At 38.6% G+C, this 15906-nt stretch overlaps 1 protein-coding gene across 1 annotated transcript in view; it reads right to left on the bottom strand.

Moving 5' to 3' along the window:
• nsg2 (neuronal vesicle trafficking associated 2) overlaps positions 1–15906 on the bottom strand; it is a 75148-nt gene extending 59242 nt beyond the window's left edge. Inside the window, exons 1-2 of the mRNA XM_041800759.1 lie at positions 15596–15906; positions 15035–15210 (exon numbers count right to left, since the gene is read on the bottom strand). Coding sequence (XP_041656693.1) covers positions 15035–15163 — 129 coding nt within the window. The 5' untranslated portion in view covers positions 15164–15210; positions 15596–15906. The remainder of the gene's footprint in view (positions 1–15034; positions 15211–15595) is intronic.

Raw genomic sequence — 15906 nt, 5'->3', positions numbered from 1 at the left:
AGAATCTATTTACAGAAATGCAATTAGACATATTTATTTTATGCAAACTTCTTGAGTCACTGTGACCTTTAAATATCTCCATGACTGACATAAAGTCACTTTTAGATGTGTAATGGACCGCCACACTTGATGTCTGTGAGAGGAAATGACTGCTGCTTTCCTCACTATGTGATGCTGGAAGATTCTTGAGCCTACAGAGCTTCGTATAGTTGTTTTAATAGGAAATATTAAAGAGCTTTGTGGTGGTTATTTCATATTAGGGTGAAATCTGACTTGAATTTTAGTTCCTTAGCCAGCCAGCTTCATCTTTTTGTCTCCAATCACAGTGATTTTGTAGACTTCATGCTCCCTGTGGAAAAGCTGTCGAATCTTTTCTTTTCTCCTGCCTCCCCCAGTATGTTCTCCCTCAGACCTTTTATCACTGTGATTGTGGTTTCATATTTCTCCCTAAAAGGCTGAGTTGCAGCCAGAGAATCAGGGAGAGTCTCAGTGCGGAGGGCGACTGCAGACAGATTTGACACGTTTGAATAAAACAGTGAATAAAATCCACATAAAAAACAGGAGGGAACCACCAATGTGGCAGCTCTGCTGGTTCAACATGAGCTCATGAGTTTGGGTTTTGGAGATTTGAGTAACAAACCTCTATTAAACAAAAATGATTATCTATTAAAAGCTAAAAAAAAATCATCCAATAAATTAACATCTTCAATTAAGAAATAAAACAATGTCAGAGAATGTAAGTATCTATGTCTCCAATGATATTCTGTTAATCCTAACTTTGATTTCTTTCATTCACCTCTGAGCTTTAAGTTTCAGAACATAACACTGAGCTTAATAGTGGCATAAAAGCCCCAACATTAATGAAAGCTAACAAGATATAAAAAGAGGAAACTTCCTTGTGCTTTTCTACACTTCAAGCTACATTCAGCATTAATTCTGAGTTGTTTTGTGTCTGCCTGATACACAAGATTCTCCTTTTGAGATCTGTTTTTGGTTTTAATGACTGTATTTTTTGCTACTGTCAAGATATTGACCAAATCAGTTCAACAGAAAATATCGTACCATAAATAAACAACAACAACGTTGCTCTCTCAAAAAAGTTGGCCTGTACTGTTTGTTCTTTCTTCATTCAGGTATGTACAGAGCTGTTTTTAACATTCCCTCCACATCAGAGGAGTAAATCAATATCTATCTACACAGGCAGAATTTAAACAAGCTGCAGGCTTCACGGTCCTGAAGACCTGAAACAGGAGGATCCAACCTGCAGGCAGAAACCCTTACTCAGTTCTGCAGAGATTTTAACACTACATAAAACCGCACTGTAAATATTATTCCTATAGACACACTATGCAAGCATGTTTCTAAAAGCCACAGAACAGTATAAATATGAATAAGGACATTTCCGTTGTTACTGTAGCTTTCCCCATTTTTTATGTTTCTTCAACTAATTCACTAAAACAAAAAGTTTCCTTTATATTAACACTGGATTCACTTCACTGTTTACTCAGCGCTACACATAAGCATAACAAATTCTTATTTTAAGGAGTCATTGGATTTTGGAAAGAAGGATCAAGTCTTCAACAGCTAGCATTACAATGTTATAGCTAACTCCTCAACTATTTAGGAAATGTTCTGCTTTTTATGAAAAAAACTAGAAAGTAAAAGTTTGATGGGGGGAGGGGGTAACTTCTTTCCTCACAAAAGAGCAATTTAAATACTAAATACACTTTTATAAAAATGCACCAGCACATATATATTAACAATAGGCATGTAACTGAAAATCATGACGTTTGATCACTATTGGACAAACAGTTCCGAGATTTTAACCAGGACAGTATAGATTTTAGAATTTATTAAAGGTCTGACTGGAAATTGTGCACAAATTAGATCCAAAAGGATAAGTCAACTAATCCAGTTGTCAGTAAGGTATTAATAACCATCATCTATAGTAGTCAATTGTATTTTCAGCTATTTCAAGCAAATGTCATTAATCCTCTTTACATCTGCTGATTTTATACATTTTCTACTTTAATAACAGAGTATAAGACTGGGATTTTTTTTTATTAAGTAAAAGACATAAAATGCAAAGACTGCAGGATGGAGAGTAGTGGAACAATGCAGAAGCTGAGGAAAGAAGTAACAAATATCATCACTTTACAAACCATTTCTTTGTGAGAATCTGTGTGCACCAATTAAATGGCTGTATTTTTTGCGGTTCACCATTTCACAGCAACAGCCGCACTGGATCTACTGGAGGCCTGTTAATCTCATGAGACATTTTTTTACCTTGATAAGAATCTTGTCACACTGTTAGTAAATTATGCATATTTTTGTTTTGGCCATTGAGTGTAAAAATTAAAAAAAAAAAAAAAAAACAAAGGATCTGAAGTAATGGCTTTGGATTCTGGGAAATTTAAACAATCCTTACACTATTTGGATTGAATGTTTGATGATCAATTGCAAAAAAGAGCATCCAACAGTAAATATTACAGATGCCTTTAGTGCGGTGGTTCTTAGCTGGTCTAGCAGCAGGACCCAGCACCTCCCTCTTTGTGTCAAAATGACACCCAATTTTTTGAAAATTTTCAATTATAACCAGATTTTTTTTAAATAGAAAACTGGGCTGTTTGGACTTTTGGGTCCTGACCCAAAAGTTGAAACCAAGGCTTTTGTGTACACACATCTGAACAATATGCAAACATTTATTCTTTGTCATTTTCAATTTTTTATGTTGTTTACTCCAGACAACAATGCTGGTTTTCTCGTGATATAATTTTCTAGAGATCTTGAGGAAAATTATTGAAATTAACCCATTATCAATGGAATACCAATGTTGTTATCCAGATAAAGACAGAAAATGCTCTTTGTAAATCAGAGACAGAGAAAATAACGAGTGTGATTTGTGCTTCCATATTCTGCTGAAACTTTTTTGTCTTGACTCATCAGGATGTTAGGAATCAAGATACTGTCATGATTTTGGTTGTTTGGTGTTTAACATTTACACTGTCATCTCAATTTATTCTGGAAAAAAATGTGCCAATGAATTTGTCCTGTCAAAATGTTTGTTTACAGAATAAACCCAGCAGCACTACCTAGTGGTGAAACTAAGAGGTAGCATTCATGTTCTAATGAAAGCCATGTTTCATGGACCAGAACATGATGTGGAGTAGCAGCCTAAATACAAATCAATATTTAATTCAGCAGGTTCTATCAATGAGCAGGCTTTCATTTACTCAAGCATTGGCAACTGAAACGTTACCACAGTAAACGTTTTTCCCTCAGGGGTCACAGCTTCTCTAACAACCTCAAAGCAAAAACACATAAATGTACAAAAGGGTCTTGTATAATTTATCACCATTTGTCAAATTAAACATTGGTAATTTTTCATCTTGTTATGTGGCCTCGCATTGTTAAAGCACTTACAAAATCTTTCATCCCGGCGTTCACAGGAAGCCCTCTCTAATTCATGAGGATAAGAACACAAAGTGATTGACTTAAAAAGATACTCCAAAAAAAAGACGTGTTTAAGGAGACAGTGGAAGCCACAGCCTTTGAGGCAGGTTTTTGTACCCGAGCTTTGATCTCAGCAAACACAAAGAAACCATCTATCACTCTAACAACCTCTCCGTTTCTCCACTCTCTTCAGCTTGTTGATGTTTTTTCAAACTAGCAGCAATCCAATCAAGATATTGGTGACCCGGTGGTGGCTGTGACGCGTCCCCGCCCGCCCAGATGGAATCAAATCTAATACCTCTCTAATGCCTCAGCTTCTGCAGCCCACAGCAGTGTTATTATGTGTCTGTGTTTGTGTGGACTTCACCCAGCCCCTGCAGATATTCCTGGGCAACCCTGTAGCCGGGGAGGTCACACAGTCATTGTGCCAGATCAGGGTGAAAACAGCCAGAGTTGTATCTGTAAAGCTGCTGATCTGGGGTACAAAGTCAGGCCACATGACCCAATAAACCTCTCTTTAGCTTTAGAAGACAGGAAAAAAACTGCTCTCAGATCAAATTCTTAAAGCCAAATAAAAGCTGATTATCAATGAACTGTTTCTCTGTGGGGCCTGGTGGCAAAAACAACTACTACAAATTTAGAAAGATTAGAGAGATTTCCATCACAAAGATATTACTGATGTTTTGAGACAGAACTAAATGTTTGGCGTCCTGAATTTAAAGGTCTTTGACCTCAGCGCTGCTATAAATGATATTAAAACTCCTGTGAGGACTTTAATCTGACTACAAAGGAGACTAAAATTAACAATGATGCCTCTTTTTGACCTAAAAAGCAGACAATATCATCTGCATAACAGTTGATTATTTCGATATAGGTACTTCCTGGTACTTTTTTGGGCCTGTTCTGACATAGGTCTATTTGACCACTTCTATTTTCAACTATATGCTTCCCCTGGGGCATGTGATCTGGAAACATTATATTAATTTGCATGTTATGTTGATGACACCCAGCTTCCTCTGTCTTTGAGGCAAAACGACCCAGATCACATTTCTTCACTCGTAAAGTGTACACCGGGCCAACACTGATACTGATAAGAGGCTGACAACTGATTTATTATGGCATAAAAAAATGTACCTAATGTGTCAAAAGAAAAATTGCAAGATCAAAAAAATGCAGAAAGATGAACAAATTAATTGTAGCTCTATCAGCATGAGAAATGGCACAAAGCAGCACAGCAGCAGGAGAACAAAAAGTGATGCCATATGCTCACTGTGTCTACGACCCAGAGTCAAGTGCTAGGAAAAATAAAGCCAGAGGGGAAGACATACTTTTTAGTGGAGCCAAGACAGCACACTTTTTGATTAACTATTTTTAGTGATTATAGGTCAAATATGATGCTGATACCAATAATCGACCAAACGTTGGCCTATAACCAGTCAGGTTGAAAATTGGTCAACCCCTACTGTATAACCCATCTTAAAAACTGGATGGCCTTTAGGTTCTTTCTCATTAAACACTGCCGACAGTTGCAAATATTTTGGTATAATATGACCCCAATCTTAATCTGGACAATCATGTCAATTCAGTACTGCAGTCGTGTTTTTATTAGCTCAGGAAGCTCTCAAAAAATTGTCACATGCTTCCCAGAAATCACCTTGAAACAACAAAGCATTTCTTCATTCCTCCCATTTGGATTATCGTAGTTCTTTATTTTCTTGCCCGTCACAACAAAGCCTACTTAAATTAAAGCTGGTCCAGGACACTAGAGCCAGACTTTTTACCTTAAAAAAAAGAAAGAGAGGGCATACCTCTCCTACTTTAGCCTCCCCTCACTGCCTCCTGGTTTATTCTGGAATCGATTTTAAAATTCTAATGATAACTTTTAAAGCACTTTATGGTCTTGCTCCCAAGTACATTACCCATCTTCTCTCACCTTATGAGCCTGGTGGAACCCTGAAGTCCTCAGCCAAGGGTTTGCAACGTGTTTCACAATCCAGGCTAAGGACCAAGAGGGACTAAGGCCCCCATTCCCTAGTATAATCAACCAGAGGAGACCAGATTTGCAAGTTCCTTTCCCCTTTTGCATCTCTCTTTAAAATACAGTATTATAAGTGGGCTTTCAATGGGTCTGGGTTTCATGTTGTTTCATCAGTCTTTGGGGTCTAAGTTTGTAGTTCGATTGCAAATCTATTTTTAAGCTGAGAAGAATTTTGTAACTCTGCTTTGAAAAGTGCTATATAAATAAAGGTTTACTAGTATTATGAATATTACAAATATTATGAATATTATTATTATTATAACTCTATCAAAAACTCTACAAAAACCGTTATGATATACGTTTCAAATGTGGTCAGGCTGCAGTAAGCTGTTTTTGGCCATATAAAATTAAACAGTGATGATATTTCATCGTCTTGTTTCACATCTGCTGTCCCAAAGTGACCAAAAACAAAGAAAGCACTGTTTTTGCAGGTATATGTTTACATCAAAGCCAGATTGCAAAGTAAGTCAGAAAATGAAAAAGGCTACATGAGATCTGAAAAGGAAAGAAGAGAGTGAACATTTCAGATGGATTACAGTGTGCAGAATTTCCATTAAATCAACTGAAGTGTGATAGCCATCATTAACATCTCCCCCAGCTCTGACATCTAATTACAGATTTCATTATTATTTCTCTTGCCTCTGCTGCGTTCATGCATCACTTGCCAGAGAGACAAATCCTTACACTCACAGCAGGAGACGCGTTTAAAGATTTAGCAGCAAATTGACCTTTACAACTCCCACTCTGTCCCATGTAAAAACAAATGGACCCATCTGCATTTGCATAACGATTCCAAAAGAGACATTTTTTGCCTAATGTCTTTAAGAGTGGACAACTTAAACCGGCTTATGCAGCGGCTAAAATGACAATTTGTCGGTCCTTGGAGCAAGCAAGCGGCATACAAAATCTGCATCAGCTGTCAGCCAGTGTATCCAAAAGCAACAAGGAACAGCAATCTTTGCGCTTGTGTCTCCTGAGGCATGTAGAAATTCACCAATAGTCAACAAAACAGCCTGCTGAGATGACTGACCTCTTTTTCTTTAAATGCCAGCCACAAAAACTACAAGTGTATCACAGGAAATCATACTTAAGCCAGTGTATTCTCTCTGTGTCTGTATACCTGCTCAGACTAACAAGTTATATCACCACTGGGCAATCACATAATACGACTCCATGGTGGTGTTGGTGTGTGGTAGAAGCTCCACAATGTCAGCTCTGAGTGCAGTAAATGTAGACATGTTCACCAGTGTAGTGGGACTGATTTAATCAGTGTAAAATGACTGACAGCTCTATGAATGTCATGTTATGAACTGATGGCTGCTGACAGAACTGACTCATCAATCAAACGCACACACACGTGCCGGTATTTTACAGACACACTCTATCAGAGCAGAAGCAAGTTCCCTAGTGCATGAAAGTGCAGCCATGTGGTGAGTGTTTGTGTATAGCTGCAGTGAATGACAGGCCTCCCAAGTTAACAGGTATATGAAATAGAAAGAGATTGTGCTTCCCTCAGCAGAATACACAATGAAAGCTACGCCATGCTGTGTGGTGTTTAGTGTGTTGCTTTCTAAGGGGGTTGTTCTGGTTGTCATCTGGAGAGCCTCAATAATAAAACCACTTGAGGGAAGTAATTTAAAAAATGGATACCTACTATGTGATTTATGTTAGGGGATTCTTGTTAAGTGGCATAAATAGTCAGACATTCACAAAGTCCAGACAGCATGCAATACGAGTGTTTATTTTTCTACAAAGATGAAAATAGATGATGCCTGATGTCCCCAAAAAGCATCATATTAACACTGTCAAACAAAATATGTATATGGCAATATACCGCTGTCCATTATCACAGGATAACTCATGTAGGCCACGGATTATGTATCCTAAAGTACTGTGAAGAACTTTTAGGCATGTTTGGGCCAAAAATTGAGACCCAAAAAAGACGTAGAGTAAGTGGGAATGAGGTTTGACACAACCCGGTCTTGCTCTGGATGTCTTTGCATTTTACCAGGGGTATGGGAAAATTATCTTGAAAAAAAATTAGTCTGCACATTCAGGGCAGAGTAAGGGCTGGATGTGGTGAGTAAGAACAGCCTAGGATACTGTCTGGGCAGGTAGTAGGGCTGCCACGAGCCCCTGGTGGTCCTGTGGATGTCCCAAGGGCCCGGAAACCACCAGTGCTCTCCAAGCATATTGCCAGGTGTGAAAAGGCCCAGACAAAAGAGATGCTATCAAGGCTCAGCTGCCGAGAGACTCATGGGTTTTGTTATGTCAGACCCCATGATGAATCCCTTGCAGTCTACATGCCTAAAACATATGCACGACTGTATCTATCACATTATATTGCAACTGTTTTTTTTTCCCCTCGTCTCGTTTTGTATGGTAAAGTATGGTATGGTGTCATCATATCACATGTAGTATTGTATTCTCATATCATATCATACCCTATCACCATGTACAGTATTGCATTATATTGCACTGTATCATATCGGGTCATAACATATCAAACCATACTGTTATGTACACAGCTCATTGTATCGTAACCTGTTATATCATACTATACGATGTAGGGATGGAGATCGTTATTATTTATTGATATCGATACCCTTATCAATACTCTTTATTGATCCGAGTCCTTATCGATACCACATTTTGATACTTTTCTATAGTTTGGTTGAAAGACAAAAAGGAGACAAATATTTACACTCAAAGTGGTCTTAGCTGAGTAGTGCTTGAGTTAAAAAGCTATGATTCAGTCTGCAACACCTTATATCCTTCAATTATAAACGCATTCTTCATATTCACAACTGTATTTATTAAGGTTTCTTGTCAAAAATGAAATTTTCCTATTTTAATGTGACATTTGAACACATCACAACATATAGTATACAGTCATCTAATTTATTGATGTTACCTGAACGCATACTTCAATTCTGCCAATTCCACCACAGATTTCTACACTGGATTACTACTTTTAACAAACGGGAATTGCTACAAAGTTCTGGAGCCCTTTTCAGCATTTATTTGAGCAACTGAAGAAGAAAACTGCTCTGAAGCAGCTTAAGAGAGGGATATGAGAGCATGTTGCTCCTAGTGCAGGCAGAGATAATTGCATGCATCTCACAGGCAGAGTCTTTATTCCTCAAGCCAACAGGTGAAGGTACATTCTGGTGATACACAATTTTCATGTGCTTTTAGTTTATGTTGCCCTTAAAAAAACCCTTGAAGTATGTTTTTACAACAGTTGTATCCTAAAATGATGTTACGTCACAGAGCCTGTGAGACTCGATGCAGTATCGATAAGCTAAAACGTTACTGATTTTCAGGTATTACACAAGCAGCAACCTCCGGTCCTAAAAAATGAAGTCAATGCGGAAGTGCAAAAAGTTGCTATACCGCGACTGTCCACTTGAGGCTGGCTGCAGGAAAACCGGAAGTTCTGTCTGCACACATGTTAAACAGTCGGTTTTGACACACAAAATAAACTGGTTTACAGCCTGGTTCAAAACACCAAACGTGTCTCATTAGCTAGTGTTTTATTGTGCTCCCACTGTACGGGGGTGAATTTTTTTGTACCATGCTCGTTTGGATTATATTTAGGATAAACCTCACTTCATGGTGATTGGTGCGTCTCATTTGATTGACAGATGGCTCGGCAGGCAGAGTGTCTGTTCCTGTCAACCGGAATGCTAGCTAGCAGTTTGACAGGAAGTCGCGCTTAGTGGGTGGGCCGTTAGGTTGATCCAAAGTTCGGTCAAGACCGTGATTTGAATATGGAAGCATCCACGGATTGGCTTCAAAAGCCGTTTTACTCCGCCTATTGTAAGCAGACAACTGATGTCACACGGGGTTTGTCCAATTCTTTCTACAGTCTATGGTATTACATAAGCACAGACCCAGGTCCTTAAGGACCTGGGTTTCAATCCCCATCCCTAATACCATGCCATACTAGGGGTGTAACGTATTTGTATTCGTCCCTAAGTGTCACAGTTCATTGCACGCAGTCACACAACAAATACAACCAAACCATGAAAAAAAGCAAACAAGGGGCGCAGGTGGCCGAGTGGTTGAGGGGCCCCATGTGCGCAGACGGCCCGGGTTCGAGTCCGGCCTGGGGCCCTTTGCCGCTCCCCCGCTCTCGTCCCTGTTTCTGACTCTGTCCACTGTCCACCTCTATCAAATAAAGGCACAAAAATGCCCAAAATAAACCTTAAGAAAAAAAAAAAAAAAAGCAAACAAATTTGACAAGGATGGGTGGCAGTAATGATCAAAAGTGTTTGCTAACTGCTATTAAACAACCAACAATGAAGAGGAAGGAGCCAGTGAAACAAAACACAAGAAGAAGAAAAACTGGCTCTCGGCTCACAACAAGAGAAACAGAGCAGGGGGACTGACCAGCTTCTTCTCCCGTGTCCCTGCGCAATTCTAAAAAACCTCCAGATGAGAGAGTAGAGAGGGTTGAAAATACTACCAATGCTAATACATTGTAGACATTTATCTATTGACTTTTTGACATCAAATCATACATTTACTCTCCTCTATCTTTCTGAACCGTGAAGTCATTATAGAGATATCACACCATTACATCCCCGTGTGGTTACTAACTCAGCTAAAGCATTATAGTTATAGTTAGCTAATCTTAAGATAGGTTATCTAGCTTAACTTTAGCTCGTTACATTAACAGGTTAGCATGACCAGCACAATGAGGCAGGTCATGACTCATGAGCAAGCGGGTTGAAATGATACAGGGAACTTATGGAGTTGTTTATTTCACAAACTAGTAACATGAAAGGAATCAGAGCACCCTCTACTGGATTAATAATAAAACACAGACATCATGTCTGAGTGAAACTAAGTCTTATCCTTTTCCCTTCATTACCTCCACCAAGGAGGTTATGTGATCGGCAGGGTTTGTTAGTTAATTTGTTTGTTAGTTAGTTCGTTTGTTAGCAATATAACCTAAAAAGTTGTGGACAGATTTTGATGAAATTTTCAGGACATGTCAGAAATGGCATAAAGAAGAACTTATTAGATTTTGGGAGTGATCCGGATCACCGTCCGGATGCAGGAATTTTTTGAAGGATTCTGTATTATTGGGAGATAGGGCTAATGGCGGAGGTCTGCGCTCTCCGAGTGCTTTTCTAGTTAGGTAAACTTTTGGCCAATTAACGATTATTTATAATATGCTATTGTTGGCCAATTAAATCAAATGGGCAGGCCAATCAATCAGTCAGACCCTAGTCGTGTCACATGGTATCCTACTGTATCATTAATTTTAATCCCTCTTGTATTGTACATGAGACGCTTTTCTGGTTTGTCAATGACTTACTCAATGTTACAAGTTGAAAACTTGCTTTGAATTTGTGCTTTTTTAAATATGTACATTGCTCTTTACCTTAAAATTGTGAGAAAACTGAAACTAGCTAAAAACACTCCACAGAGCCTCAATGGGCTGCTTCAAGTTACAATACTGTTCCAGCAATTGTCCAAAACTTAAATATATTCAAAGGAGAGTTCTTTTGGGAATGGATCTGTCCTGTAATACTATAGATTACATCCTTAACAAAAGGCAGATACACTACTGCCTTCATTTAGTTCTGTACTTCCAGCTGCTGGAGCCTGAGAGAAAGCTTAGCTTAGCAGGGCCTAAGACTGATAAGTGGGGTAACCGCGTCCATGTATGACTTAGAGGGGATGAAATCTACGCTTCCAAATGATCAGGTTTAGTCTGCAGTGCTGGACTGTCTCTTAGCTGGAGGCAGTGACTTGCTAAAGTCAAGAGGTGCTGTGTTAATTAGTGAGCTCTACAGGCACTTGTAGGTGGATTTTCTTGCTGTTAGAGAAAATTCACTGCTTCACTCTTTGCTTTTAGCTACCTGGCAGCATGCTGTAATCTTAAATCACTGAACAGACAAAAGAGCAATGTATGTCTTCTCTTAAATCACTGAAGAAGAGATTGGATAAGACAGTGCTTGAATATGATCATTCATGTGTACTAAATGGAGAAGAGCAGAAAATCTTTGTCTATGAAATTTGGCTTTTTTTGCTTAAGAAATGTGTTAAATTTCTGATTTGTTATCAGAGTCAAAGAATCAAATCACAGTTCTGGAAATACAGGGAAATAAGAAGGACTATCCAAAAACAGTTGCAATGGCTTTATTAAAGATCTTTGGTCTCTTTCTGCTAAAGCCACATTGTTTTCAGACAGTGACAGTTTTTCAAGTTGCAGTCCCTACTTCCACTGTCTGATGTAGATGGTTATTACCAGTGATACTGTTTCTTCCAAAGGTTTCTATCTGTTGTGGGGTTATACGTATCAATAATCAATCGCTCAATCTATATTTATATAGCACCAGTTCATAATAAATGTTAGCTCACGACACTTTACAAAGAGGACAGGTCCAGACCGTAATAACACTTACTAAATACTAACTGACTGATTGATGATTTCTCTTGACTAAAGTCATTTCTAGGGCTAGAGAGAAGCTGATTTATGAGTTAGATTCCCCAAAGGAAATTTGTTTCATGGATGGAAGAGGTGTTGGAAATTAGATGATTTTCACCTTACAGCCTTTCAGGTCATGAAAACTGGCAGAATAGGAGCTATTTGACAGCAGTGGGTTATTATACTCTAATGTAGGGCAATATATATTCATATAAAAGTTGTTAAATTACAGTTTTTGATAGTCAAGATAATTAAAGATACAATATGTTGAACTTTTACACTGAAATACCTATATTAATTTTAAATGTGCCCATTCTTAGATTCTATATCATTTGAATTGAGGTCTTCAGTCTCAATATTTCCCAAAGTTTTCAAAGAAAGAACAATTCATATATATATATATATATATATATATTTTTTTTTTTTTTAATTACTGTAATTGGACATGTCTTGTTATAGAGGCTCCTATCATTTGCGAGTTCAATCTCCCAGACAATTCTCCAATGAGTTAACACCAACACTGCTCAGTGCCCTCCACTTTTGCAGGCTCATCCTCAGTACTACTACTTGTTTGAACTGAGGGCTCTGTTCAATAAAAAAGGCACCTCATAAGGTTTATTATTGAAACAGGAAACCAATATTTTGTTTTTTTTTTTCATAAATTCCTCAAAATGAGGAAGAAATGCACTTCATCCTCTATTTTTTAACCATTTTGTCTCGCCTGGACTTAAAAAGCTTACAGAACATCAACCCTGTGGTGCACAGTCAAGCTCTAATCATCCTTTATTCACGATAAGCTGAGATTCAAGAATATGTGTGCTGCAGTAATGTCACTTGAACTTTTTAAAAGTCATGGGACTATAAAGACAAAAGAAAAAACTAAATGGAAATTAAATCACAGCGATTTTTATGTGTGACACAAGAACACATATATGACTAAGACTTTTTATGCCTAAACTTGTTCTCCCATCTCTCAGACCCAGAATATGAAAAAAGTAATCATTCTGTAACAACCAGTCTTCAAACATTCACGTATTTAAAAAAAAAAAAAAAAAAAAAGTCCTTGCACGTTTTACATAGACTGATTATGAGCTTTTATTCAAAGCAGTTCATAACTGCAGTGACACAGAGGGCCACATCACAGGTCGCCTGTCTCTTTTTCTCTTCATTATGTTTAAATCAAGCTCCCCTCCAGTTTCTAAGTGTAAACACATACACTGTTTGGCAAAGCATGAAGTGACAACAGAACAGCCTGCCATTGGTTGTCACAGCCCATGTGACATCCATTTTGGGAACTCAGTCTGATGGCTAATGCTAAGCTAGCAGAACAAACAATAAAAAATAGATTAGAGAATGGATAAAAAGTTGTTCATTATTGGAGTTACTGGTGTGGATTTCATCTCTGTAGGCCCCCGGAAAGTCAGCCAAGTTCAAGGCTTGATATAAAAGCTACCATAAGGCTACAAAACCCTGGGTAGTGTCATTAGAATGGCAAAATGGAGGGCTTCCAGAGGAAAGAAAGTGGCTACGATTTATGGTCCAAAAGTTATTTAAGTTTTCATGGCCTGTGTCTCTACCGTTTGGTTTTGAAAATGTCCGTCTCAGAGGGTTAAAAGTGCTCTGGGATCCAAGGATGCTCTGGCATCAAAAAACAAAATGTTGGTTAGTAAAAACACCTTACTGTTTTAATTGAACAGAGTCCTCAAGAAGGGAACAGCTGGGCAGCGCTGGTCTGTACTCTTCATATTGTCTTCTTGTTTTGCTTGAGCCGCCGATGGCAGAATTTTCCTTACTGTGCATTTAATTCAACAGTTTTCATAATGAACAGATAAACACATCGCTGACCTAAAAATTACAATCAAGAACATCTGCTTAAAATTTAGAAAAAAAATCCCGCAAATAAACATTAAATGATAGTTATTTTAAAACAAACTCAGTTATTTATATTTGTACAAATGGTTTGCTTGCTCATTGGTAGTTAAAGGTTGGATCTCTGTAAAAGATGTTACTAAAAGAGTGTTTTTCAAGTACAGACAGTGATTTGTTGTGACTCATTTTTTGGAGGGTAGAGAATGATAGGTTTCCTAAGATTCCCCAAAGGAAATGTGTTTGTCGATATGTTACATATTAATATAAAGTAGGTGTTTACATGTAAACATGATGAATAAATTGTCCAGTTAAACTCCATTTAAAAGCCCTTTCTGACAGTGTGCGCTGTTGTTTTCATTTCCTGTCTTCATTTATTTATTTATTGGTTTTTGTTGACTTTTATAAATGTATTTCATGCCTATTAATTTTTTCTACTGTTTGTCTCTCATACATTGTATTACACCTATGTCTTCCTTGTTACTTTTAAATTCAATTTTTTTTTTTTTGCCTAGTATTATCATGAGATTTGCTGTATATCCAAATTTCCTTCTTGGGAGTAAAAAGTGGATTTTGATTCATTATGCTATAACCTTTCTGTTACCTTATTTGGTGCAAGCTAATCCACAATGATTGTATGATGAATTAAATCATTTAATCTATATAGAGTAACCGGGCAGCACAATGTTTTCATACACTGCTGCTGTAACACTGAAATTGTGTTACAGAGATAAGCCAAACACTGTCACATAATAGATCCATGATAATATGCTTTCATAAAGAGCACCAATGAGCTTACCTATTGTCTAATGCCATTAATTTTCATAATGTGCAATCAGTGCAGCTCCCAGTCCAAACCTACACAGACACATAAACAGTTGCACTGCCACCATGGTAACTGGATTAGCAAGCGGATGTGCAGTGGCTATGGGATGTCGAAATGATAAATGACAGTCTGTCTGGCACCAAATCTGTCTCCTAATCTCAGCTGGAAAACAAAGGACATGGCCCTGTGACAGATGAGATGAATGGATGTGTGAATGAATGAAAGTGGGTGTGAGTGTTGGGAGGAGGTGGGGTGTTCAGCATAAGAGGGTTTGGGGACAAGGTAGGTCAATAACACTGAGTAAATACAAACAGAAGGAGATTAAGAAAAAACAGACAGATGCACAAACAAGCAGGAAAAACTCTAACACTCTTACACACACAAACCCACACACCCCAGGGCTCACCTTGTCAGGTGCTTGGCTCTGCAGGCTGCCAACATCCAGAGGAGTGATGAGGGGCACATTCTGAAAGCCGTCCTCCACGCTTACAGGTTTGGCCCCTTTGTCCTGAAGATTACTCCCCAGTTTCACCATCTTTCACCGACCTTTAATATATTCCCTTATTTCCCTGAAGACTGCTCCTGGATGGAGGAGGTGTTTGAAAAGAGATGATTTTTACCTCACAGCTTTTCAGGTCAATGAAAACTGGCAGAAAAGAGGCTAATTGATGGAGAGGAATCTACTAGAAGAACTTTAACATTTATGGGGGTTTAACTTCAATGTGGTGCGTAATAAAAACACATAAACGTTGGCAATTACTGTTTTTGTGAGACATGATAATAAAATCGACAGCATGCGACTGGAGGAGAACACAAATACAGGGAAAAAAACACATTTTCTTTGTGATTTAAACGTGTTCTTTTCAGGAAGCCAACGAGAAAAACAAGCTCCACCAAAAGCAAAGCCTCCACCTGTCTTCATGACAAATATAACAAACATTTAAGCCCAAAAATAGCAGTTACTTACAGCCGCTCGTCCTTGTCCGTCCGGCTCTGTGTGCTGCAGTGTTTGTGTCTGGACAGAGGCGGAGGAAAGCGCAGATGAGGAGCAGGTGAGGCTGGAGGCTGCTCTGCGGTGTCGCTGCTGCTGAGGCTGCGGGAAAGCAACGCTGCACCGCCGGGGACAAAGTGGATGTCTGGCGGCAGGTTTCCTACCAGCAAGCAGCCCAACCCCCTCAACCAAGCTCAGCCTCTTCTTCTGCTGCGAGTGCTACTGCTACTGCTGCTTCGGCGAGCTGCTGGAGCTGCCGCTAGGGGGATTTTTTTGTTCCTTTTGGG

This window comes from Cheilinus undulatus, linkage group 12 (genome assembly GCF_018320785.1).
Source record: "Cheilinus undulatus linkage group 12, ASM1832078v1, whole genome shotgun sequence".
Taxonomy (NCBI): domain Eukaryota; kingdom Metazoa; phylum Chordata; class Actinopteri; order Labriformes; family Labridae; genus Cheilinus; species Cheilinus undulatus.
This window is presented reverse-complemented; position numbering and strand designations above follow the sequence as displayed.